Source organism: Lagopus muta, chromosome 6, assembly GCF_023343835.1.
Source record: "Lagopus muta isolate bLagMut1 chromosome 6, bLagMut1 primary, whole genome shotgun sequence".
NCBI lineage: Eukaryota > Metazoa > Chordata > Aves > Galliformes > Phasianidae > Lagopus > Lagopus muta.
The window spans coordinates 27218169-27246128 of record NC_064438.1 but is presented as its reverse complement, the minus strand read 5'-3'; the positions used below and the strand labels follow the sequence as shown (position 1 = coordinate 27246128).

General features: G+C 45.1%; 1 protein-coding gene across 1 annotated transcript; it reads left to right on the top strand.

The window, feature by feature from the left end:
* Window positions 1-27823, top strand: TTC9 (tetratricopeptide repeat domain 9). The gene is made up of 3 exons (XM_048949104.1): window positions 1-358; window positions 22161-22343; window positions 26463-27823. Exons 1-3 carry the CDS (start codon window positions 1-3, stop codon window positions 26540-26542), a joined length of 621 nt encoding a protein of 206 aa, XP_048805061.1. The 3' UTR covers window positions 26543-27823.
* Window positions 27824-27960: the final 137 nt, after the last annotated feature.

Below are 27960 nucleotides of genomic sequence, written 5' to 3'. Positions count from 1 at the left end.
ATGGAGAGGGCGAGCCCGGCGGCGGGGAAGCTGAACGCCGGCGGCCGCGGGGCGGGCGATGGGCACGGCCCCGCGGGGGGCAGCCAGCCGCGGGCGGCGGCGGCGGGCGGCGCGGAGCCGGGCGAGCTGATCGGGCGGGCGCTGGATTTCAAGAGCGAAGGGGCGCAGTGCTACAAGGACAAGAAATTCCGGGAGGCCATCGGCAAGTACCACCGCGCCCTGCTGGAGCTCAAGGCGCTGCTGCTGAGCCAGGAGCCGGGCGGGCAGCGCCCTGCCAACGCCGCCGCGGGCGGGCTGAGCGAGGAGCAGCGGCAGGCGGTGGAGGCCATCGAGATCGACTGCTACAACAGCCTGGCAGGTCAGCGGGGAGCGGGGCACCGGGACCCCCGGCCGCGCGTCCCTTCCCCCGTGTCGTGCCCCGGCCCCGCCGCGCTTTCAGCGCGAGTTCGGCAGCTGGGCGCTGCTCACGGCCCCCCCGGCCCTCCCCGGGCTGCCGCAGGCCCCGGCATTGGGAGAGTGGCGCCCGGAGCGCGGAACCGAGCCGAGGCGGTGCGCCGCTGCCCCGCAGCCGCGGGCGTCCTCCGGTCCGGTTCCCCCGCCGCAGCGCAAAGCCGGTCCTGTAAGCGGCGGCACAGCGGGGAGCCTCCCTCACCGCGACCGAGGCAAAGCAGGGGAAGGCATCGGGTGCTGCTGCAGTAGCTCCGAATAGCGCTGGGTACCAAAGGCGTTTTCTGGCCCCTTAGCTATAAAAGTTGAAAGCAAATATAGCGCTGGCTTTTCGCTAGGCGCCAGTCGCAGCTGCGGCCAGCAGACGTGGGCTCATCCCTCCCATCTGCTCGGGAGAGGTGCTGCGGGAAGATGGAGGGGAGGGCCGGGGATCGGCGCACTTTGAGCTCTGGTTCTGAAGTCCCCGCTGAGGAGCTGCACCCGTTTCTGCTCCCAGGAAGCACATGGATGCTTTCTTTCCAAGCCCGAAAGCATCCCTAAAACAAAAACTTGTAGCTACATACATAGAGGGTAGGAAAGGTTCGTAACCTAGGTGAGGTGCGCAAAATGACAAAACTGATAAAGCTGTGCTGTTTTCAGAAGGATGAAGGGTCACTCACTACCCTTTATATCCTTGGGGAAAAAATGGCGAAATCAGGACACTGGTGTGTCAGCTGTCACCGCCGCCTGGCTCCTGGCTTTCTAGACACTTGGCGAGCTTTGGTTCCTGTTGTCCAGGGCTAAAAAAAGAGGCAGAATAAAGCAAACCGGGTTTGAAACATCAAGCCAGAACCTTCTCCTGTCTAATCCATGCCAATCTGTTATGCTCAGCGTGCATTTTGGAATGTAGCAGGGGGGCACAATTTAGCCCCCATTTATCACATTTCCAGATATTCTTCCTTCAAAAGCCTGTTGAAATCGCGAGGAGGGAGAGGCAGGTGAGATTCCAGAGTGATAGCGTAATTGCACAGCTGTAATTTTGCCTCACAGAATTTCTGTTCACCGGCTTATTAAAACCCATTGTATGTGGCAGGGCTTGTTGAGATGAGTGGAGTTAGTTATCCAGAGCCCATCATACTACGAACAATTCCGCATGGAGTGTTTGTGGGTTTGCAGATGTACTCCCAGGAACACCTCTGCCTGCTGTCAGTGCCGAGGCACAGCGGGGACACGGCAGAAGGGCTGGGCTTACCCCAGCGGCACTTTGCTGCACGCACAAGTTCTGCTCGCTGGAGGTGTGCACAGTGCCTGCGGGGTCCTCCTGCAGGATGGTCGTTGTCCATTTATTTGCTGTTTCTGGTTTCTGCAGGGAATTTTTTTCAGTGCTGGTTGTATTTGATTCTGTCAGTGGTAGCATTCTGACGTGAGAAACCTGCTCCATCTTTAGCCGAGATTTAGAACAGATTTCACCTAAATTTAACTGGTGTGAACACAAGAAGAGATGACAACAGTTAACCCTGGAGGTGCAGGCAGCGTTTTCCCTGGGGTAACATGGCAGCAGGTCAAGGTGCCCTTTTGCTCACAGCATTATTTGTTTTCGGTAGATGGACAGCAGAGAGCGGAGAGCAGAGAGAGAGAATTTGTCCTGGAAACGCTGAGCAGGGTGTGCTGCGCTGCCTGAAGGAAGTGCTCTTGTTGGAGAGGAGAGCGTGCAGCTGAACAAAATGCAGTGCTGCTCCTCCCAGCACAGCCCCTGAGCTCCCACTTAGCAGGGGGATCTGTGAATTAGTGTCTGAAGAGAAGGAGAGGGGTGGGAGGGAGCTCCTCCAGATCTGTCATAATAGTTAGTACACCTTCCTAATAGAAACCTCACGAGGTGCAGCAGCGGGGCTGTATTCTGTAAGGGAGTGGTGCAGCAGGAGCCAGCGGATCCGCTGCACAGTGAGCTCCAGCACCAGTGCCTTTTGGAGCAGCAGTTGGGGTTATTGGATGTGGGGAAGAGAGGAGACGCAGGGCGTTCTGCTTCTGAGCACTGACTGGGTGCCTCGAGCTGTTTTTAAAATAAATAAATCTGCATTGCATAGTGCAGAGAGCATAACAGCCATGCATGTTAATTCTAGAGAAGGCAGTTTTTCACTTAGCTCTGATTTGTACCCGATAGCATTAGCAGCTGTCATCTGAATGTCCTTACTATCGAGTTTCTTCAGCACCTCCGCTCACTCTCCAAGCTCAGCAGTTAGGAAGCCCACTTTGGTTTTGCGTTGTTGTTTCCACGCGGCCCAGCACACATTCACCTGTCAGGGATGTTTTGCATGGTAAATATAGATGTGCACACCTAATTGCTTACTTAGAGCCAGACAGAAGAACACATTAGCTATGGTTATAATGCACTTAGCCACTTAGCCAAGTAAGCGGGTGAGAAATACACACCCTGAGGGGATTTGGGAGAATTGGATGGGTGAAGGTTGTGCCCACAAAGAGTACAATCGGGGTTGGTTTGTATTTTATGTGGGCCAACAGTAAACTGTTGTCAGTGCATGTATTGCTTTGCAGAATGTAAAGTCACAGATTCACGCAGAGCACCTTCAACAGGCAGTTCCCATATTGCAGGGCAGGGCAGCTCAATCTTGCCTTTAATCAAAGCCCCAAAACATTTGGTGTATTTTCTCAAGTTTCTGCTTGCGAAGCTATGTGACACCCCCAAAACTAAACTGTTTAAGCCCATCACACAGGATTGCAAAACCTGCTGGTTTGTAAATTCCTGTGATTTATGTAAATTGCTGGCCTAGGATTTTCACTGCTGGCCATCAGTAGTACTGCTCACATTTCCTTCACAAAGCTATGAGCTGGGCCACATGGCTAGCCCCAGGAGTTTCACCTGAAAGAGACTCACCCCTCATTTGCACAACCCAGCTGAGAGCCCTTCATTTTGCCCTATGTCCGTCTGATAAATGTTACCAGACAGAAGGGCAGCAGCATGGTCAGAGCTCCCAGAAATCACTATGGTAGGCAAAGAAAAATCCTACTAACAGTGCACAGCCTTGCAGAATGAATGCAGGGCTGTGAGGCAAACAGTCATTTCTTTATGACTCAGTGATGGTCTCTGACCTTGAGGAAGTCAGTTGACCTCTTTTTGCTTCTCTCAGCCCATTTGAAAAATAAAGAACAGGAACCACGATCCAGTCCTGGTGGTGCATTCAACCGAGTTTTCCCAAGTCAGTGGTTTGTATTCTTTGAAAATAAAAATGAATGTAGGAACAATGCCTGCAGAAAAACAAGCTGGCCAAATACCACTCATGTCCCAGTCTCCTTTCCACTCATATAACATCTTGTGCGTAGTTGAAGCTAAAATGCCTTTTGAACCACAAGTAGGTAGAGAGCATCTACCTGCTACAAATGCAACCACTATCTCCATTAAATGCAGCAATAATTCATTCCAGCGTTACAGCCCGAAGGCTTCAGAGGATCTGCCCAAAAGGATCTCTGCAGAGAGGTGTAAGTCCCTGTTCTTCCAAAGCAGCAAAATGCACAGAGTAAGCATAGTTTTAAGCTTTGTCGTGAGGGAACATTGCAGTGTGATAAGGAAACCTTTGTTGGTTCTCCCAGGCATGCAGAAATACTGGAGCTAATCTTGGCAGGAAAAGCAGAACCAGAGACAGAATGAAGGACGAGGAGTGATGCTGGGAGATGTGAACGTTCCATTCCGCCTCTCTGTGCTGACCAGTTGTATTAGCTTCACCAAACTTCCATTCTTTGAACCTCAGTGTATACATCTGCATTGATGACCTCTTGGGAGTGCTGGAAGGCTTTGTTAATTACATGAATGTCAATTAAATCTGCATTGAAGTACGCTTATTTTAGTACAGGAGTCCAGTCAAGAGAGCACACGTAGCTGCAGAGTATTACAAAGCAGAGCCATCCAGGTTGGGTCTCAGCCTGGACAGCAAGTACGGCCTTGAGAGAGTAGTCTCTGAGACAAGAGGCCTTAATCCAAGTGAAAATAGAACTGTGTATGAGAAAAGATGCTAAAACTTGTCCACGCTGACCACCCACTAAGACTCCTCAAAAGGAACCTCTACTAAAATCCCACTCCAGTATATAGCAGCTAACAAGTACAGACTCTACCAGGGCACATTGCTGGATGTGAAGGTTTTTTACATGCTACATCAACAAAACAAAACAAAAAACCCAACCACTTGGTAAGGATGCCATGCAGTAGGAAGAAGAGAGAGCAGCAAATGTGAGAGGATGTGGTTGCATTTTCACTGAGGTGGGAGTTTCCTGACACTTTTAGTTTAGATGCATCTGCCCAACCAAAGCAATGGGAACGTCTGTTGTACAGGCCTGGCACATTCCTTGTTCCACATAGGTGCAATCAAAGCAGAGAATGAATACAAGTGACTGTGAGGCATTTTAGTGATAGGCCCAAACCCCAACATGTATTTAAATAAGTGAGATTTGAAGCCACTGCCATGAATTAGTCTGTGCAAATCCTCTGTATTTACCTATTCCCTTTTATTTTGGAGAACAAAATTCTCCCTGCTCAGGGAAGAGTTTTGTATTCATTGAAAGAGTGGGATGGGAACTACTCTCAAATCTGAATATGTCTGATAGCACCTCTCTTGCTGAGGCAGGAGACACATTTTACTCTCTATACATCACTCTTCTTCCCAAGCCTTTTCAAAACTTGAGGCTGTGGTGGTGGCAGGTGTTTTTGCAGCTGCTTCTACCAGATGCCCAGTTGCCTTGTCCCATCTCATCTGATCTCATCACCTGATTGCCTGAAGCAAGGTGTTGTTAAAGTACAGAGCCCTATGCTAGACTGCCCTGAGGAGCTGCAGTTCTGGTGAGCTGAGATGGGTCCAAGGTTAACTGCAGCTCATCGTAGGAGGTGAAGCAGAAGGCATCAAAGAACCACAGAGCTTTTTCTGGAACACAGAGCAGTGGTTAATTTGTTTATCTAAAGACTACCAATTGCTCTCCTCCTTGAGGTGTGTGTTGGTATGCTTTCTGTGAAGTCTGTAGTAGCACCTCTTCCCAGTTTTACTCCATTCTCTTCTGAAATGCTGTCCTGGAATTTCCTCCTGCAAGAGTCCCACGGTGAGTTGCCGTGAGTCACAGCCTCTTCCTCCTTGCCACATTTCTATCAGTGATGCTCTGGAGATGGTTCAGGTGGTTCAGTAAAGCCTCATGTGAAAACCAAAGCTGGGTCCCAAACTATTGCTAGATACATCCATGAGCTCTATGGTTACCTTCTTTCCTGGGAGCTGGGCCACCTTTCAATGGTTCAGCAGGTAGAGCATCCTTCTTTTCCTCCTGTTCAGTTGAGCTGAGACCCAGAAATTTCTAACACAACTCCAGACTTGCTTCTTCAGTCGTTCTTCTAGAAATGCTTATCAGTTCAGCAGCACATCCCCATCGGTGTTCTGTGAGCAGAATGACTGATGCTCCAAGTATGGAGGGTCATCAGAAGATTTCATATTAGGATTTTAAGATGAGCTCTAACACCCAATAAAAGAGACTGCTTTAAGGAAAGAAATAGCAAAAGAAAAGGGTATAAATAAAATTGGAGGTCTAAGTGTTGCCAGGTCCCACTTTCTTCCTGACGCTGTGCCATTGTACAGAAAATAGCATGCAAAACTGTGTGAAACTGAGGAAACAAAATTTAAGAAAGAGGAACTACATAACAAAGTTTTAAGAAAATTTATTGGCTATTTATTTTCTTCTATGTTCTCTTACTTTGCAGGTGAGAAATTGTGATATAGAAGAAATGTATCTGTATATTATAGAATATATATATCTGTTTATTAATCTTGATTTCAGCTTACTCCAATAACCATACCAGTGACTGAAACTGAGGGTTAAAAATGTTTTGAAGGAGAGTCAATATTAACTATCATTAACTAAGAACTTGTCACTAACAGCTGCTCTGGAATCTGTCTCCTTTTGTTCATTTCTGTACCGCATCTTGGATGGAAAACAGTAAACATAAGACATTGATAGATGAATGCAGGTAAATCTTGTGGTGGCGTGGAGCATTTCTATTCCTTTTTTCTTTAACAAAGACACTAGAGTCGATGCAGTTTCTGGAAGCATCGCTGGAATTGCCGGAGGTAGCTTCAGCTGGGGCAGGCTCACATGAGGTGGGGAGGAGGGAGGAAGGCATATGGCTGGCCCTGCTCCTGTACACCTGCCCAGGCAGCTGTGTTGTGCTTGGCAGCTTCGGAAGGTGGGGCTGGAGCAGAGAGGTCCTACCTCAGCATAACCATTCTGAGATCAGGACCATGCTGGAAATAATCCTGAGACAATTCATGAAGTGAATTAGGCACAGTCACGTTTTCTCTCTACAAATAACCCATGGCAGAAGGGACAGCTGGGAGCGATGATTTTATCTGTCATAGCTTGATGTGCCAGAGCTCATCTGTTATTATCCATAGGCAACAGCTAATGTCATGATCTTTACTTCAAAATACACTCTATTCTCCTCACTGTGAAATTCTTGACACACCATCACCCTGAGGCTTACAGACTGGATAGCACCATCTGCTTCTCCTTGGCTTTGTCCCGTGTACCCAGTTCTCCCATCACGTTTCTCAGCTCCGGAGTCGGGGCTGCTCACGCAGTCGATGCCCTTCCCACTTGTGTCCTTCTGCTCGCCCTCCTGGTTACAACACACTTTTTGACCCCACAGACAAAGCTGTGTCCCTTTCCAGGCACTGTCCCTATCTTGCCAGTGAGACTCTCTTGCCCTTTGTGTTCACAGATTCTGCCCCACAGCATCTTGATGCACTTGATTCCTCAAAGCTGATTTTACCTGTGGTATATTAGTTCAGGTCAGACCTTTTCTCCTTTCCTGGCTCCCTTTAAATCCCATCTCTGCTGTGAGACCTTCTCCAGTACATCCATTTTTGACAGGTAAAACCTCAGCCTTACTAAAGCAAGTACTTTTCTCACCACTGCTCTGCATTCTCTTTCTTACTTTAACAGGAGCACTGTCTGTTGCGTTTCCTTGCTGCCAGTTTAGGGGGCTGTCATGAAGATTGTTCTGCATCAACGGCAGCAGCACCTCCTTTCATATCGGAGTGGCAGCAGCAAAACTCTGCTAATCAAGCCGTCGATCTAGTTTCCTAGGAGCTGCTGGAAAGGAGCAGCCAGCGAAGAGCCACCAAACTAGTTTTCATCAGATTTTGATTCTGAAGCTCCTGTAATGCCCTGATTACAACTGTCAGTCTTCATGCCCCTAGTGTTACGCTGACCTGGCCGCATCAGGGTCTAAATGGCTCATTTCCTACTTGAGGAAACTCAAGTGAGGTATCTACCTTGCCAGAAGTCATTTTGCTCTGTAAAGTAAGAGGGATGAAGGCCCACTTGGTAGAACCTGATCACACGGCAGTGGAGATTTACTACCTGCCTCATATATCTGTAAGTTCAGCTTGACGTGCATAGACTTAGCTTAGCTCAGCTTGATACATTTATCTTAGGTCCAGATTGAAAGACTTTGCTATTTACTCCAAGCAGCAGAACTGTTTGCTGCTACCTGAAGCAGATGGAGGGGAGAGCAGAAAGTAAGTGCCTGTATATCCTTGTTCTGCACACTCCCCAGTGCGGTGTGTGGGAGAAGAAATTTACTCCTGAAAGCAAATTCAAGGCAGAGGAGGTGTCTGGACTTGAAAATTTATGTTAGACCCTTAGCACTTCCTTCGGCTATTTCTGAGCTGGCGTGACTAACCAACTTCTACCTCCAGTGTGCTGTGCTATCCCTACAGTCACCATCTAACCCACTAATTCACCCTGACAGGAAAAGCATCTTCATGATATACAGAACAATCTTTCAGCAAACTGCAGAGAAGAAGCTGTGAAAATTAGCATTCCTCCTCCTGCTCCCAGAGAGGCAGTCAACAGGAAGACCTGTGTTTCTTCCATTCTTTTAGGTAATAGGTGGGCTCCTTGCAAAAACTGTAGCCTCTCCCAAAAGTGAACTCCTTGGGGAGGCCATCAGTTAATCTTGCAAAAGCAGAACTGTGAGAAAAGGGAGTCTCTTATTGTAGGATAATTGTCATAAGTCAGCACTAGCTATACCTATTGCTCTGCCACAGCTCCTTTTTTTTTTTTTTTGTCTCTTATTTCCAGATGAATAAATGAGATCCTCCATCCCATGCCTCTAGCAATGATTCTCTCATCAAACAGCACAGTGCATTAAGCCTCAACTTCTTCTTCAGTCACCATATTTTTTTAATGCTAGCATAATTCAAATCCCAGATTACTGGCCTCTTAAATGATTTGCAGTGATTAATTGCTCAAGATGCAGTAGTGCATTCGTGTTGCAAAGAAACCAGAGCAGCGTAAGATCCTCACCTATACTGGAAGCACAAAGAAAATACACTCACTTTCCTTAATATGACCTCTGTCTATTGTGGTAGGGCTCAGGCTGTGGCAGATCAGAATTTTTGCTCATGGGGTGGAGGGTAAATTAATTTAATAGATGAATATGGAATAAATTTTTAAACTCAAGGCTGATTAACTTGAAGCACAGTGCCAGAAGGTATCGTGGAGCTAAAGAACCGAATAAGGTTAGAAAAGAAGGCTTAGACACAGAACTAATCAGAACATGCGATGCTATATTAGATAGGCTAAAAACTGTACAGCAAATATTACATTTTCATGCTTGACAACCACTGCTAAATGGTTTGGATTTGTGAATAAACTCCTGAGATTTTAATTTCCCTTTCTATGTCCGTGTCACATAAATGACTCAGTCATCCTGTGACCAGGGAGCATATTCACATCCTTTTCCTCTTTAGCTGTTTCCACCTCACGAGCTCACAAATTCAAGCAGAAATTCTTGCCTTAAGTCCAAACAGCATGATTTTAAGTTTTGTATTACCGATCTCCATCCCAAATAAACTTAACACCATCCACCAGGTCACGTGGGTCTTTTCATACGACATCATCATCCTTTTTACAATACCTTCCGACTTCACAGTGTCAGTAGAGCACTCCCACAAAAGCACAAAGGCTCAATTATGAAATGAATTCCTGAGGCATTCCACTAGTGACCTCTATTAACAGACCTATATGCATGTCAGCAGAACCCACATCAACTTGGTTAGCCATCATATAGTTCTCAGTATATCCTCATATCTCCTAGCAAAATCAAAACGGTACACGGTCAGGACAGAGAAGTGGATTACTGGCCTGGCTTAGTACAGTGATGTGGTGTCTGAAAACAAGCCCCTTACTTGGGGTGGAAGTTGCCCTGCATACACTTCTGAACAGACACACTCTACCTCATTCTTCCACTGCCAGCAGTGCATTGCTCAGGCATGGATTATGACAAGTTTGGGAACAATCTGGGATCTTTATCTGAAGCACTTTGCTACTACTTATATTAAAGAGCAGACATCTGATTAGAACACCAGCCAGTGCTCCTGCATAGTTCAAACCCTGGCTTTCTCAAGCAAATAATGCACTGAATCATCACTCTACTCTTTAGTTTATTCATTTTCAGCCTGATTTCCAAAGGAAATGAGTCATAAGCAAGCACATTTGCTGTGGTTGGCCTTAGTAACTTTCCAACCTGTCACCTAGCTGGCTTTGATAGAGTGGCAGTTATCTCAAATGTAGTACGTTTACATGCAGTATAAACAGAGGGCAAGGAGGAGATGAGGACACTACAGGCCCAACCACACAGAAAGGTGAAGCTTAACCTCAGCTTGCGTTGGCAGGCAGAGCCCAGTCAGGTGGCACAGATCTGACAGAGCCAGCTGTGCTCACAAACACTTTTCTTTGTACATTTGTTCAGTGCAATTTTAAGGAAAATAAAGTTTTCAGAGCTTTGATTTTTACCTCTCACTCTTCACTTAGTTAGAAAACAGCTGACTTGGGCATCCTCTGCCTCTTACTGTATCTGTTCTTGTTCTCCCCATCCCTCCCTCAGAGGCCATAAAGACTGCTTTCTGTTTCGGAACCTCACTAAAATGCAAAGGCTTTGGGCTACACACGTGATTGGGTTATTATTTTAATGAAGGAAATGTTCCTCCCCCTTCAACCTCTCCTTCTTGCCAGTAAGTTTTCTCAGCTAGGGAGAGCTCAGGAGGGATAAAATTAAAAATAAAAAACAAAAATGATCCATCTCTATCAATTGTATGAAGGCTGCTCCAGAAGTAATGCCTTCTATTTTATTATGTTGGCCTATGATGTCAGAAGTGGATGTTGGTGGAATGGTAGTAGAGGTTGAAGCCTCCCTCCAGTATTCCATGACATGTTGTTGCCGTGTGACAGATGGCAGCAGAGGGGCAGTCTGACAAAACAGCAACTGACATGGAAGTGCGGATGAAGCAAAGGTGTGTCATTGAGTTCCTCCATGTGGAAAAAATGGCACCCACTGACTTGATGCTTCCTGAACATTTATGGAGACCAAACAGTGAGTGTGAGCACTGGTGCATTTCAGAAGTGGTGACAGCAAAAGATAAGACACGTTCCGGATGGCCATTCACAGCTGTCACACCATGAAATATAGAGTGTCTCAATCAGCTCATCTACATGAATTGGCAGATTATGGTTAGGGAACTGTGTACAGAGCTGAATATCTGCTTCAGTGCATTGGAAATGATGCTGACAGCATTGGAATATCTCAAGGGTTGCACCAGGTGGGTCCCACATATGCTCACATGGGAACAGAAACATTTTCCTAGCCATGATGCCATCATACCAGCTGTAAAACAGTGGGTCATTCCAGTGATGGAGGTTTTTATGAGCACAGCATGCAGGTTCTTGTCCATCAGTGGCAAAAATTCATAGGTAACAGTAGTGACTACATTGAAAAATAGTGTTTCATAGCATATTCTATTTCATAGAATTTACTTTATCAAACAGTGTTATTGTGCTCTCTGTATTTGTTGTAGCTTCCTTGGAAATAAATAGGAGTCATTACTTCCAGAGTGGCCTGCATAAATGGTCTGGAGACAAAAAGGTAGTGGCCTCAGACAGCCTGCTTCCCAGCCCTTCCTTAGCAGATTCTGCAATTGTCTGTTTCTCCATGTCCTGGGAGGTAAGGTGAGCTGTGGCTCAGCACCACAGGGCACAGCACACAGGTGTTGTGCAGCCACATCTCCCAGCCCTGCTATGGCACGGATGGAGCATTAGCTCTCAGCCCAAATTAATTGTGCCACAGTAAGCTGAGCCTGAGGCAGCTGTGGCATGTGCAATTGTCAGCAACCTCATTTGAGAGCCTTCAAGCTGCACCAGCTGCATTTCACACCCCTGCTGTCAGCTGTTTATTCAGCAAACCACACCTAGCAATGGAAGCTTTGCCCTGCAGCAGAGAAGGTGTCTCAAGATCTATCAGTCCCTTCATAGATTCTCCCTATTTAAAGAAATATCCTCCTTGCCTCAGTGGGGTTGACAGAAGCTCTTTCTACTAAGGTCTTAATTTCATTACGTAGTAGTTCTTATAGTTTACTCTTAACAGTTGTAAAACATCTGATTGCACATGTTAGAGCCGGACAGCTGTTGAACTGCAGGCACTCATCAGATGGTTGTCACTGTCTGATATTGCTGATATCTGATAAAATCGTGTTTACTTTTCCCTTGTGAAAACACCCAAGAGACCAGATTCCTCCAGTGGGTGGCAATATCAACAGAAGGCCAAAGGAAGAAAGGATATAAAGACCACACAGCAGGGAGAGAGTAAAGCAATGCAAGGTGAAATACATGGAAAAACAAACAAGGAAGGAGTGGTGAAATAAATAGCAACTCAAACAGCAGAACTGAAGGTCAGACATATCTAAAATCATGTTGACTGGACTAAACTGGACTAGATGAGTCCTGATTCTAAAAGACAGAGACAGGTCAAGGATTACTAGATAAATATAAAGTCAGAGTGAAGGGAACCTCCAGGGAATTTAGCTGGGCAGATCAACAATAACAGCCCTGGCAAAAACAAACAAGGGATTCCCATCTCTCCTCATGTGGCTGCAGGAGAAGGAAGTACTTACAGAGATTATAGAATAAAGTGATCCAGGCGTTAAAAGCTGACTGAAGCTCTTGTCTAGGCAGCAAAAGCTGATTGAAGTTCTTGTCCCACCAATGGTCTTCTAGGATCTTGCTCCTACATCTCCTGGCTGGGAAAATCAAAGGCAAGGAGATTAGAAGATGCAATATGAAGATGATCTCTGTTCTGGTTGAATAAGGATTTCCTGATTCACAACTGGGCATAGATTTTGGCTTCAGAAAACACTCCTTGTTTGCTTGACATCTAGTTTTAACTACTACCAGCTAGGAATTTTCAGGAAATCAGTGGTGTTAATTTGAAGGACTAGTAACTACAGGAACAGGTAGGTCAAAATACTCGTTTCAAAAAAGAAGCTATGAGGATCAGATGAAAAGTTGTCAGAAATTCTTTGCTTCCCAAAGGCTTGTATTGTACCACTGGATCTGTGACCAAAAAAAACCAAAAAACAAACAAACAAACAAACAAAAAAAACCCACATAAATTACCACAAATTTCAGAAGTATTTCAGAAGTAACTTAAGAATCATTTTGAAGTAATGAACATTTCTGAAGCTTTCTTGAAAATTCAAAAAGTCAGATATAGGAACTTTAACCCAAAACACATCAAAGGCAGAAGTCATTAATGCCTGCTGTTACGAAGTGCTTATGTATTCAAAAGTCTAGCTTGGAAGGTGTCACAGCAACCTCCTTCCATAGAACCTTCTGAATGAGTGGGCTACATGATGGCCATTGGGAGAAGCAAGTTTGTGCTCCAAGTGTGACAGCACAATCAGTAACCTGATTACAGAACTGGACAGAAATCCATGCTCAAGCATGGTGGAAAGGTACAGGTAATGCATATTCCAGGTAACTTTTATACAAACTGTTCTTACACACTTCCAAAGCTAAGATCCTCCACAACTTCTCTGAGCAGTCTATTAAAATGTGTATCTTTTCAGTACTGGGAAATTCTTCCCAGAAAGAATCTTTCCTGCTAAAATGTAAGCCCTCTTCTTCTTGAATACAAGAAGAACTGATTGTATCCTGGTTACAACCTGCTTCACATGACAGGGCTTTTTTCTTCTTATACATGCGAACATTCTAAGACTGCTTTCCTTCACTGTCTTCTTTATGTCTTGTACTCTGTCTCTTCTGTACCAGTTATTATTACTGGTGTCCTCCTGCAGTTCATATCCACATTTTCTTGCAAGACTGTTACCCAGAATTAAACACGTTACTCATTTTTCTTGCAAACTTCTTACACATGGTGGTTTGCATTTTTTTTCATTAATGGTATTGCCTTGTTGACTGATGTGATGTGGGTCACCCCCCAGATCAGTTTCTGCAGAACTGTCCTTCAAACAGTTGCTTTCCCCCATCCCAGTGTGGGATGTTTTGTTTTCTGCCTAATTTTATCACCTTTCACCAGCCCCTTCCAGATTGCATCTTGTTTTTGTTCTGACACTGCTCCAGTCTGTGGGGACGCATTGGACTTGTAGCCCTGCCTTCCAATACACCCCAGCATCTTCTCACATCTTGGTGTTATCTGAAAATTCACAAGGCATTCTGCAGTCTGTCATTTATATTTTTATTGAAAATACCAAATACCATGATCTAGGATCTAGGACAGATCAGTGCAGAACCCTACTAAATATTGCCTTCCTCTTCAGTAACAAAATTAAGTGTATTCATTTAGATGGCTCTCCTTCACTTTGCTTAAGAAAATGTCACTAGAATTTGCCATTTGACTAGTGTAAAAGCCAAGATGTGTAACATCCACTGTTTCTCCTTTATCTTCAAGATTGATCACCCTATCACAGACTGAAATTAAACTGATTTGTTCTGACAGCTCACATTAGCTGTTACTTATCTCCTAGTCGTCAGCTCTGTGCTTTCCAAGCCCCTAGAAGGGATGGCGGTAGGCAGAGGCCTAGGGTGGGCTGCTAGCCACAAAAATCCTGATGCACCAGACTTAGCAGCTCCTTTGAGAGCTGCTAGATGCCTATTAGTGTGTATGATGGTGGGAACATTCTTTAGTCACAAAGGTCTCTATACTGGATGTACTCTTATACTGGTCCTTCTCCTGGAAGAGGTAGGATGTACTCAGGAGCAGCAGAGAACTGAAGAAAACCAGGCTCTGTGTTGAAAGGAAAGCGTGGTCAAGAAAGCAGAATGGGAAGGAACAATTGGCACCTGTCTATGAGTTGAGAGTCAGGCTAAGAAGAGGAAGGCAGCTTGGAAGAGGCGACTCTTTGGGCTCTCCAAACATTTGTCGATCATTTAGCATGAATCCCTCCCTGCAGAGAGAAACAGCCTGTCATATGGTTTGGATTTTAATTATCCACACATTTCTCTGCAAGAAGAAACATACAGGTATATTTAGGGCTTTGTGGTACCTGGAGATGAATAAATGAGAACCATAAGCTGTAAAGTTGTACTGTCATTCTTGTATTCCCTTCTCACCCCATGAAGGGTGTTCAGGAACTAGGAGTCAGCTGATCAGATTACTGCCAGACATTATCAAGCTGTCTATAATTAGTTTCTTATTGGTGAGAAGCCAGAAAATCCTCTTTGTTTGCAAGCTTGGACGATAGAGAAAAGAGAAATATTTAATGGAAGAGATTGTCTGGAAACTGTGGATTCTAATTAGCATCTCAGCCCTGTAGTGAAACTGTATGCAACATTTCTCTCTGAAAAAGATGCCGCTAAATATCCTCTTTGGAGGAACACTGGGTTGCATTCTTGAATGGCAAAGCTCACACGGGCTTGGTGTGAATATGGATGCCAAACAGCCTGCTCTGTTCTCTCAGCATAGCTTTCATACATTCCCTCACATCATACATCTTTCATGCCAGTCAGGATCAGAAGTTTTACACAGGTTAGAGATTGGGGCTGTGCCATCCACGTTGCTTGTGCAGCTTCACCTTCAAGATCACTTACTTAAATTTCAGAGAAGTCTGGATCAAAATGGTCCAGCAATCTAGATCAGTCAAGATCTTATTGGGCTGCACTCTGAAATTACAGTAGCTTAACCCCAAGGTTACCATCAATCTCAGATAACCCTTTACATTTAACCCTTTACAATACATCACCTTATGAAAGACATGTTACCCAATGTTAGAATTTAATTATAATCTAAATTACTAACACATGGCTGAAATTTTCAGTGTTATTTAGTAACAGTATCCTCTTTAATTCCTCCAGTGGACACAGCCATGTACTTCTATGAACAATGGTTACACAGACTGCCACACACAAAGATGGATACATCCATCAGTGGCACAGTTAGAAGATTGCTGTCTGTTACAAAACATATTTGTTTCTTTTTTTAATCTGGTTTTTCTCTAGTTATATTCCAATATTTTTTCTTCTTAAACACAAATCAAACCAAGGCTTATCACTGTCATGTTTTTCTGAGGAAGAGCATCGCCAAGATGCCGAGCCTTTTGAAGTAAGGGAAGTACTATGAGACTCTCATAGTCTTCCCTATTCAAGTTCTGTACGCGATAGGAAGACAAAACCTGCTCAATGATACATCAAGGTCTTAACCATATGTCAGAACACAACCCTGAAGTGGTTATATTGAAGCATCAATCGCTTGTTTTCTAAAATAGAACAAGAATATGTTCCATCTCTCTGTGATTTAAACAGATTTTAAGTGACTTGTTGGCTGCTATACTTAGGGTGAGATCATGTCAGAAAGTAAAGTATTTTGCAGAGTTTAATCATGGTTATTTCTGGGAACGACACTGTGAGTTTGTGAAATACACATTGAGTTTGTAGTGGTTGCAATAGCTAGCACTTGCTAAGACGTAATAATCCACGCTTAGGCTGTTAAACTCCAGTGGTAAAATCAAGAATAAATGCAGTAAAGAAGAAATGTCCATGTCAAGCTCGAGCAGTAATGGGTCAGTTAGCTACTTTCTCTGCTCTGCAGCCAGCCCAATTGATACTTGCTGGTTTGGTTTTTTTGTTAGTTTGTTTTGAATCAGTGAATATTGTAGAGCAGTCATTTGTCTTGCTTGCTTCATCGTAAACTCACCAAAGTGAACGAAATACACTGTCAGTGTTTTTTTTTGTTTGGTTTGGTTTGTTTTTCAGAAGTCAGATCTCAGTTTCCCTAGATTTTTAGTCTAAGGAGAGGAAAACAAGTCATTTGGATTCAGATTTCTCGTGTGGGTGTCTGATAGTGGTTCATCCACAGAACTATTAGCTCTGCCATAGGACACCTGCTCTTGTCTCCAGGGGATATTTGCAAAGGCCAGAGTTCAGGCACTGCAGAATAGTTTCCCTCAGCAAGGACAGAGAACAGAAAAAGATGATTCAGAGCAAGAATGCAAAGGTGCGTAATCTGTGTGCTAGAGGAGGGAGACTAATCACCTGTGCCTGAATTACAGCGATGTAAATGCTGCTCCTGGTACCCAGGCTATCTTGTCCTGTGCCTTTATATCCTCAGCACCTTGTCTCAAACTTACCTCCATTTCTGTGCCCAGCCTTTTCCTCCTCAGCAGAGTTCACTTACCCACCCGTACACCCCTTTCTCCACCCCAGCAGTTTTTCCTCTGGCCCCTCACAGCCCTCAGCCTCTGCCTCCTTGCCTCACCAGCATCAGTCTTTCTGCCTTTGTCCTAAGTAAGACAGTTTATCTCTGTTTAGTTTCCACTTTCTGCAATTCTTTCGTCTCTTATTGGCTCACTGATAATGTTTCCTGCTCTCTAAGTTGCCAAATCCCTACTTTTTCCTAGACTGGATTGTGTCCAAGGTCGACAAAATATTAAAAAATTTGGGTACCAAAATCTAAGGCACCTCTGAGTACAATAAAGCTGTACTCTTTTGGTTTTATTTTCAGAAAGTTATTGGTTGGCCAGCTCCACGATACCCCAGGCATAACAGAAGGCACCTGCTTGACACAAATGATATCTGCCAGATTTCAGATTGCAAAGCCAAATGATGAGAGGACATGAGACAAATCCAGAGAGACAGTCACCAGAGACCTTTAACAAGGGAAAAATAAGATGTGTTTCCCTAATCTGCTTTTCAAAAATACCTAAACAGTTTTGGCTGACATTTCCCAAAAGCAGACATTACATGTGGAATATTTTAGTACAAAAACCTACAAGAGCAACAAAGTTGTAGGTGATTTTCATCTACAATGGAAGCAATCAATCTAAGGCAGTGGTACCAGCAAACTGCAGACAGGGCTGGACTTTGTGAAATATGAATTGAAAGCCGAGACATTCCTGAAGGGCCAAATCATTTTCATTCCCTGGAAAAGCTGTAAATGGAATTCCTGTTTTGAGTAACACAATGCACTGAACTGAAGGAGCGTGCCACAGGGTAGGGATATGCTAGCACTGCACAGTCATTTGGCTTACTTTTCTGTAACATGGATAGGTCTTGAGCCTTACTTGCAGCAGGAATTTGGCCACTGGGATAAAACTGGCTGGAGGAATGTTCTGGCATGCGGATTTATCCCTTGGCAAAACTTTCCAGGTACACAAGGCTTTTCATATTGTTCAAAATCTCCACATTAAAACCCATACATCTCACTTGCAGACCTAGTTCTTGGCTTAGCCAAAATTAGAAGTCAAAAGTTTGGGTCAAACAAAACTATCTGCATAACCTGCAGAGGTTTGCAAGTAGAAGAGGTTTCTCTGATGACATGCTAACCAAGAGCATTTTCACTTGAACTTCACTTTGAAGGCTCAGAGAACAGTGATAAGCTGAGAAAAGCTTTGTTTGGTTTTGCTTTAGCAAGCAGCTCCAGACTGTTCTTTATGCAGGCTATCAAAGAGAAGATGGAGTGAATTTATCAGTTTCTGTGTACTGATGCAAGTAGAAAACACAAGCTGTACAGTGTAGCAGACAAAGGTATAACAAAAGTCGGTGGTTAGGAGTTAAAGCTAAAGAACCCCCTGCCGTGGACAGGGCTGTCACCTACCAGCCCAGGCTGCCCAGGCTCCCATCCAACCTGGCCTTCAACACCTTCAGGGATGGGGCACAGCTTCTCTGAGCAACCTGTTCCAGTGCCTCACCACACTGAGGAAAAAAAAAGTCCTCATAATATCTCATCTAAAAATCCCTTCTTTTAGTTTAAAACAGTTTCTCCTTGTCCTGTCACTATCAGGCAATGTACAGGTCAGCCTCCCTCCCACTTACAAGCTCTCTTCTAGGATTCTGTGATTCTCTTCAAGTACTGGAATATCATGACGAGGTCTCCCTGCAGCCTTCTCTTCTCCAGGCTGAACAATCCCAACTGCCTCAGCCTGTCTTTGTAGGAGAGGTGCTCCATGACCATATTTGTGGCCCTCCTCTGGACTCACTCCAACAGCTGCGCATCTCTTTTGTGTTGGGGTCGCCGCACCTTGACATAGTACTCCTCAAAAAGGCAGAACAGAGGGGGACAACTCCCTCCCTCACCCTATAAACAACCCTTCTTTTGATGCATCTGACAATACTGTTGGCCTTCTGGGCTGCAAGTGCATACTGCTGGCTTGCATCAAGCTTTTCATCTATCAGAATCCCTAGTGTCCTTCTCCACAAGGCTGCTCCCAGTCTGCACACACACATGGGATTGCACCAGCCCAAAGTAAAACACACTGCAACTGGTTTTATTAAATCTCCTTAGGTTCACATAGTTTTAGAAATTAGGAGTTAACTGTTGATCAAGCTGACTTGATAAATCAGGTACCAAATTGAGAATTGTATCAAGTATGATGAACTAATCATACAGAGAGGAAGTGAAACATAATTTCTAGTAGCCTAACTTCTGAGCTGTGAGCTCAACTGATGCTGCTTTACAGTGATGAGACCCACAGAAACTGAGTGACTACGACTGTGGGTTTGCATCTGCCCGTGAAGGGCACCTTTCTAATTGCCAAATTGCTACCAGAGACGGTGCTGTGTGGGACCAAGCCCATTCACTTTCAAGAAAGCAGAAGGAGCCAGATAAACCTTTCTTGATGCAGTCTGTAAGTGAGCTCTGTTCCTCAGAAGGATTCACTGGGGGGCCTATTAAGAACAGGGAAGGAGAGTGAAGATGTGTTTTATGTGGTAAACAAACACTTCTAGCTAGAAATGCACGTCTGTTTAGGAAAATGACATTTTCAAAACAATTCTCCCCTGACTGAATTATGCGGGAATACAAGGGTGCCATGTGTCTTCCATTTTTGAAAGCCGAACTACTAACAGACTCAATATTTGCATTGAATCACAATCCATTAAGGTCATTTCAGTGCACAAGAGCTAAAAGCACGCACCTCTAAATATTTATAAGCGAGGTTCTCCCTCCAGGTTCATTTACAACAGCCACTTCCAACGTTGGTGCTCCAAATGGCCATCTCCTCCAGCATAACAGCTTCCTGCACACCCATCTGCTCATTTTGTTCCGATAAACACGCATCTCTCCTGCTAGCCATGTGGTAATGACTTTTCCCAGCCATATGCATAGTTACTAACACTGGCTTGCAGAATCTTTACTGTGAACACGAGCCACAGAAAGAACCCAGCTAGATCTCCGGAAGCACATTTCAGCTTATCAATTAGCAGGATTTGGGTAGTTTTCTTTTGAACTAATCCATGCAGCAAGTCCAATATAGAATTACTGAGTTAATGTGCATTGTCCATCTGCCTGTCATCTTCAGAGTAACTTCTATGATGATAGCTGGAAATACCAAGTAGTAAACAAACGGACTGAAATCCCCTATCTAGTTGCTCTACAAGGCAGTTTCCCAGGACGTGAAAGACTGGATTGGCAGTGTGCAGAAAGCTGCTGCCACTGCTGCACATGCCACTGGGCAGCAGACAAACAAAGCAATCCAGTTTCCAGGGCTGCGAAGCCAGCAGTAAATTTACACTTTTTTTTTTTAATAGCTTCAAAAAAAATAAAGGAGAATAAAGCACAGTCATTTCAAGCTCCATTAGAAATAGAGTGAGAAAAATCAATGTTTGACAAATAGGAAGGGACAAATTCCAGATAAGGAAATGCTACCAAGCTTTTAGAAAGGTATGCTTGTTTGTTTTTTTTTAAACTGGCAATCATTAGCAAGCAGTCAGATGCTTTTCTAATACCTATGCACTTCAGTGTCAGGAAGTTCTAAAGTACATTGAAAGTCCATCACTAAAGCAAATGGGACAGAGATCTAACTAGTAAATAATGTGCCACTTGGCCAAACAGACCAGCAATGGGGCAAGTTTAGCACTTCTTGCTCAGTGCATCTGTACCATAGACTCTCTACAGGTAAAAGGTTGTTTATAATCATTTCCAGTTAGCTATTTAAACCTCAAGCTATTTAAACCTCAAATGTATACTTGGGTTAGGAGAGCATTCCATCCACATTAACTGATGATAGGCTCAGACTAATCAAGGCTGGAATGAATCTCTGGAGATCATCTAGGCCACTCTCCTGTCCATGGAATATAAAGTGAGTTACAGAGAAGGCGCAGGGCTTACTTAAGGGGTGCAGCAGAAGGGAGAACTGTGTCATTTTTCTGATCTAGCATTGAATTATTTCAGCCACAGTTACTATGCAAAAAATGAAGTCTGGCTGTTTGTTGGTGACTGTGAACAGTGATGACTTGGATTTCCAGGAGCGGTGCCTCTCCTTGCCAGAGAGGCACTGAGTAACACCACCTGTTAGGGGAAATTTCTCCCCATGGCCTGGCACTTCACATTGCCAGCCTCTGAACTGATCCTTGCAGCAGCATCCTGCCTTCCCTCCCCTTCTCTTCCTCCACAGATTGTGTCATTCCCAAACTTGCCTTGGGTTATAGCACCAGAAGAGCTTGTGGACATAACTTTCTTCATTTCCTGTAGATGTGTGGCTTCAGTGTGTCCTGTTCTCATTGGTGCTCCCTGAGACCATCTTAATGCCCAGTAAGCCAAAAGAAGCTGAGCCTAGAGTGAGCACTAGAGTAAGCCCAGAGTGGCAATCAGCATGCCATCTGTAAAGCATGTCCCTGGGATCACCCCCTAGTTGTGTGAAACTCACTGTGGGGATTTTCCTCGGCTCCTTGGGATTTCTGCAGCAATTGCCCTTCAGCACTGAGCCCTCAGCAGGCTGTTTCCTCACCATTGTTTGCCTTTCCTTTAGGAAGTCAGGAGAACTGACCTCTTGTGCTGAACCTCTGTTGCAGTACTTAGCAAAAAGCACGCAGCCTAGCACATTTTTTCCCTGCATTATAGCTCCAGGTGTACAGCTTTACTAACAGCACACTCCAACAGAGCAGGGCCCCTCATTGATTCCTACAGAAAAACACTATATAAGACCTCCTGCATAAAAGACAATACATTATAAATTCAGCATCCTTGAACCGCTAAGACCAATACCTAATCTAATTTAGTTCCTTTTTCTCCCTCTTGTCAGATAATTATTTTTTGACCTCCTTTTCTGTACTGTTCCAAGCCTCATTCCTCAAATGAGAAATGATTCTACTCCAGGCTAAGTCAGTCACTACCACAAGATCACGTGGAGCTCTGGCTCCAGGGGGACGTTTATGTTCTTGCTCTCCCCCTGAAACCCCAGAACAAACAATTTAATCGGTCTGAAATTGCAAAAATAGAAGCATTGGTATTTAAATGGCGAACAATTGGATTTGGCAAACAATGTGTATGACTGCACCCTTTCTGAATCACGAGTCTGAGTCACTGCCCTCACCTAGGCTACTCTTTTTGCCTGTGCAGACTGCAGGAGCAGAAATGCAGCAGTAACACTTCCTGCTCTCTCTCTCCCCTTGCCCTGCAGCCTGCCTGCTCCAGGCCGAGCTGGTGAACTATGAGCGTGTCAAGGAGTACTGCCTGAAGGTGCTGCAGAAAGAAGGCGAGAACTTCAAGGCACTCTACCGGTCGGGAGTTGCATTTTACCACCTGGGTGACTACAACAAGGCACTCTACTACTTGAAAGAGGCAAGATCCCGCCAGCCAACAGGTATGGGAAGGAGGAACGTGACTTTACATCGAGTTCCTTTGCATTTCTTTTCACAAGACTAAGTCCCTATCTGATTTTATTGATTTCCACAGGGATGGACACAACTCACTTTATCCTTAGCCTTACTTCAAGGATTCTCCCCTTGGGCAGCAAGTTTGCAGTGAGTGTCTAAAGACATTAGCTGTGGGCTACTGCAGAGGCTACAGCACAGGCTGGAAGGTACCAGTGCTGCTGGAATGCCATCTTTGTGCAGAAGCAGGATAGGGAAGAATTCATCCCAACCAAAACGTTTTATGAATATGAGAACAAACTTTTTCAGTTTAGCAAAACCAGAAGACTATTTGCAGTCCCAACAACTATGCCTCCCAGCTCCTCTATAGAGGAGCAGCATCTGCTCAGACAGACATTAACTCTAAAAGCATTCATTGGGATGCTTCAACTTGTGCTGTGAAATCAGTCTCGTATTTGTTCAAGTATCTGTCATCCACACATCCAAAACCAAAATAATTAATTTGGAAAGCAAAGTGATTATATACCCAAGCAGCCTAAGCTAGTCAGCCCAGCCATCTGTATGTCTACCTACCTGAAATTAGAAGGAGGCAGAGGGCCACAGTGCAGAGATAGTGCTTTTATTTTTCAAAGACCACCTGATACTGAGATAAAAAACACAGTTGTTCAAACCATTTTGGTGAAAAGAAATAAATTTTGCAAGACTTGGAGGAAAATTAAAGGACCACAAGAAAGTCAAACAGAAGCCACGTGCAAGGAAAACCCCAGACAGCAGCTCCCTCCCACACCTGTGAGCACAGAGTGAAAGCTGGGTGTGGAATAGGAGTGAGTACAGTGGTGCTGGTGTGCCTTGAGCTAGAGGAGGCAACAGAGGTAGTCAGAGCTGACTGCGTGCATTGTCCTGGTCCTGCTGGGCTCCTGCAGCAACAGTGTCCTGGAGGAGCACTGGGATCCCACTCCCCTTCCACCTCCTGTACAGGCACCCAGTCCCATCTGCCATGCTTGGCCCCAGGCTCTGGGCAATCTGACAGCACAGCTGCGCACCCCGCACTGCTGAGCAAATGTGCTTAAAAGCTCAGTTTAGCCTATTTACAGTGTGCCCTTCTGCTTTCAGCCCATGCCAGAACCAGCAAATAGGGAAGCCTGTTTAAAGAAAAACAGAGGAAAATAAGAAGTTTATCAGAACCTCAAGGTTAAGATAGGCTCAGATGTGAAAAAGCCTTTCTAGCTGGAACACTTTTTAAAATCTGTATTGTTGTTCTTTTTTTTCCCCTCTCAGGAATACTATTTATTTGGTATCCCTTCCTGAAAGAAAAACTAATGTATTCAACAGCAACAGCTTCAAATGCCACTACTTGCTGCAGAGACATAACAGAAACTGTCCCCAAAGACGCTTAACATATACAAAAAACAGTCCTGGCCTTCAACATCAGACTCTTCCCTTTTACTGTCAGACTATCTGAGGTCATTGTTGCACTGTTTTATTTATGATTATTGAGAACTTGCAGGGTATTCGAGGGAAAGAAATGAATACTTCTTTAAGTAAGAATGGATGTGGCTGTTACAGCAGTAGGAACCAGGTGATGCTATCAAGAAGTGTTATTATGTGACCTGGAGTAACTCAGAGTCTCCACTTTCAGTGTCTCCATCTGCAAAATGTGATCATTTCTTTTGTCTGAGGTTTCACCAAGCTTGCTGGTAAAGCACATGACTCATTACAGTCATGTTCTGCCTTTTTTTCCCCCCTTCTCTCTCTAATAGGACTGTTTTTGGGAGAAATAACAGTCAGTCTCTGCAGTGGGGGCAATTTTAAATGGCAAAGAAGAATTAGTAGATGGTTTTACAGGTCTGTCAGCATAGTAGATCCCTTATAGCTGTTTATTGTCCACCAATAGCGAGGGCTGGGTTGGTTCTGATTTCTTATGCTACCTCCAAACAAAAAGAAAAACATACAAAAGCAGAATGAAACAGTACAAGATTACTGTATAACAGTTCTTACTAAGAAACTGCTTGGAAACAGAGAAGAAAGCCACTGCTAAGCTGTGCAGAACACCCTTCCATAAACCGGTGCCCAGAAACCGTACATCACAAAGCTGAACTTTGATGTAACAGACTTCACATACACCTTATCTTTAAGCTGTGTTCAACTTCTTCCCTTCCATCTGGTCACACCATCAAGGTGACCACTGGCCAGGGATGCAAAGGGACCATGGGTTGGCCTGAGAACACCAGACACAGTGCTCTGGCCAGAGGGCCTGTACACCAGACCAGCTTCCCATGCTACACAGGAGTTGGCTTTAATGCTCAGGACTCCGATCCTGGGAGCAAAAGTCTAGGCCACAGCACCTGCCCCAGTGGCACATGACCAGCCCCAAAGCTACAGGGAGAAGCAACAAAGCAAAAAAGCCATAGGAACAGCCTGAGAGTCATGAGATACACTCCTCCTGCAGCATCACCATCTTTCAGCATGGCCTGACCAGTCCCAGACTGCCCTTACCTGTTACTTACACTATACTTCCTCACTGAGAAGCACCAAAACCCTCTGCTCATTAACTTTTAGTTTTGAAAGACTGCATATGGAGCTAGAGTAGCACAGTATTATTTAAAGGAAAAGACAAGGCTCCATTTTTTTCCCACAAGCAAAGTACTACTCATTACTCCTCTCTAGCAAAGCAATAGCTCTCAAAGGAAAAACAAAACACGTCTCCACCTGCCAGATTTTTTTTTTAGCTATCTTGCAATTAGACTTTCTCCCGCCCCCTGTCAGCTGCACCTTATTTTGCCCATGGCTCTCTATGCCTGTTGCAATCTTCTGGGTGAGTGAAGCTGTGCTAGCCTCTGAGCAGCCCAACAAAGAGGATGGTTACCTTTGTGATAAGCTATCAGGTGCTAGAAGGGAAGAGCAGGCAGAGTAAAGGGAGGCCAGATGCTCAGGACCACCCCTTTAGCTGAACTGCTCCACTTCTGGAAGCTATGCAACTGAAATTAATTCTGCTCTTTTTAAAAGGCTGCTTTAAAATTGATTAGGTTGGTATGGAGTGCTGCTGCTCCTTATCTAACACAAGTGACAGCAGAACTCCTTGCTTCGCTAAGGTTCCCTGAATGGGACAGGTAGCTAAATCACTGAATTCTATCCCCTGAACTGACTTGGGTGATGCTGGTAAGCCTGCAGAAGGCTTAGCCCAGAGCCCCACCTCACCAGAGGTGGCTTGGAAAGTCACAACAGCATTGCTGCAGCATGCGGAGAGCTTGTGTAAAGAGAGACTGAACCACCTCCCATGGCCTCCACTTGAGCTGAGGGGCACAATAGAGGGGTCCACCTCTCAATTTTAAAGGAAACTTTGCACCCACAACTCCTTCAGTGGGTGCAATACCTGCACTTGCTAGCAACTGGCACGATACCAGTAATGTGCTCATCTCTTTGGAAGCTCAAGCACTTCTCCTTTCCCAGCTGATGTGGGGCATGTTGCTGTTTGGATGAGGAAGAGATGAGATCTCTCTCTCACTGTGGGCAGAGCAGATGCGCTGTGCTTCAGATTGATTTCTGAAGCTGCAATAACTTAAAATGGACAAAGCTGGCCCTGGTTGGCCCTCTGAGTATAGCTGTGAGCAAAGAGCATTTTTAAATTAATACATAAGTGAAAGCAGTTATTTTTTATGCTTGCTTGCTTCTGATATCACACACCATTTGCTCCTATGTGGATGCCAGGCTCTTGTGATAGTAAATCAATGTGATTGGAGATAGGAGTGACCTTGGCTGCAGAAGCATGAAGTGTTTTTGGAGACATGCTTGTGCAAATTAACCTGTGCCTTGAGTGAATGGCAAAACTTTGTTGTATGCACTGTGCTTGCGCAACGAAATACTGCAAGGAAAAAGATAACTTACCACTTGCACAGGGATCTCACAGCTCTCTACACAGATAAAACAATGTTTCTATGCCTGTTTGGTTTGAGGGTTTGGTTCAGAGCCCCTTCCCACTGGAGCTCTTCCTGCAGGCAGTGCCGGAGCCCAGGAACAGGAGATGCACCACAGATGAGAGGTGTGGTGTGTTTGTCTTTCACAGGAAGTTGTAACCTCTCTACATGTATGTGTGTGCTCTTTCCCTGCAGATACCAATGTCATACGATATATCCAGCTGACAGAGATGAAGCTCAGCAGATGTTCCCAGAGAGAGAAAGAAGCCTTGTGAAAATGAAGCCGCTTCAGCTGAAGTGCCCAAAGGGGAACATTTCCTTCCCAGAAGCCCATTTGGTGGATTTTCTTGTTTGCTCTGCCTCATCCCCATCTCCTCATCCACCCACTCTCCCTTGCTCTTCATTCAATCTTGGTTTTGAAAAAAGAGACTCAGATGCTGGGTATGGCTGCAGCAATTACCATTGCCAACCACAGTAATACCCCTTCCCCATGGCAGGAGAGCACAATGGCTACAGCCAGCCTTGTTCCAAGACAGTGTCACACACCTGGAGGAGGCCATGTGAGGGGACCTCGCTGGTCCCAAGCTGACTGCTACTACCTGTAGGGAAGCAACCCCCAGACAACTCCTTCCTGACCAGACAAGCTGGAGAAAAACAGTTTCTACTCGAGTGATCGATGGAGCTTAGAAGAGCTAAGAAACCAAGAGACCACTGGTGATTTCACAGGGGACAGCAAATGCCTTTTTACCATCAGCTCCCCCTGCCTGCTTCTCCAGTGTGTGCTATCAGTCTCCATTGAGAGCTCACGTGCTCCCAATCCAGTTCCAGTGAAACTGTTTCTAGACATCCTCTTAATGAAAGCACAGAGCACCCTACAATACCCCCAGAGCTGTCCCAGTGCCAGAGGAGAAGGTTGTGGGGTACCACAGAAGGCTGAACAGACTGTCAAAGTGTGGTGTACAGTATGAGGGAAAAACTGTGAAATAATTCATTAAAGGCAAATAAAAATTATTAATAGGCAACAAGTCCAGGCATTCCTTTTAGAAGGGACTTGTGGGTTTCCCGTATCCAGACAGGCAACATCATCTGGTGGGGTTTGTGTAGGGTGGGGGACAGGGACGTCTCCATTCGTGTACCAGCTCTGCCAATGCCTTGCTGTGTGGTCTTGGGCAAGTCACTTAGCCTCTCTGTGCCTCGGTTTCCCCATCTGTACACTGGGGATCATAATACTTCCCTACCTCGCAGGGGTGTTGTGAGGATTTACTAGTTCATGTTTGTAAGTATAGTGATGTACAGTGCTAAGTGTTACTAGTACATTGGATTGAGGTCTTGACTCTCCCACCTTGTGTTGGTGCTTCCTGTGTCCTCTTTTTTTCTTTTTTAGCAGAACATGGTGCCAACAAACAGGGCAGGACCAACAGCTTTGGAAGCCATTTCAGCAGCCCAAAGGGTCTTTCAGACCTACTGCGGCAGTCTGATCACTTCTGTGATTTCAGGCTCCTTGACTCAAGGGTTCTTTCCTGGAACTGCCAGTAATGGGATCAGTAAATGCCACACAGACATCTCCAATGGGGCTGCCCCACCACACTGGGCCATGGGGAATCACTCCCAGCTACAGGGTGAACATGTGGTCTCATCCTGTGGTGGTCAGTGCAGTGTGTGTGCCCCAAGATAGCCCGCTCAGCATTTAGAT

Coding starts and splice junctions, on each gene's coding strand:
- TTC9 (XM_048949104.1), top strand. CDS start 1: ATGGAGAGGGCGAGCCCGGCGGCGGGGAAGCTGAACGCCGGCGGCCGC. Junction 359..22,160: donor CTGCTACAACAGCCTGGCAG/GTCAGCGGGGAG, acceptor CTTGCCCTGCAG/CCTGCCTGCTCCAGGCCGAG. Junction 22,344..26,462: donor AAGATCCCGCCAGCCAACAG/GTATGGGAAGGA, acceptor CTTTCCCTGCAG/ATACCAATGTCATACGATAT.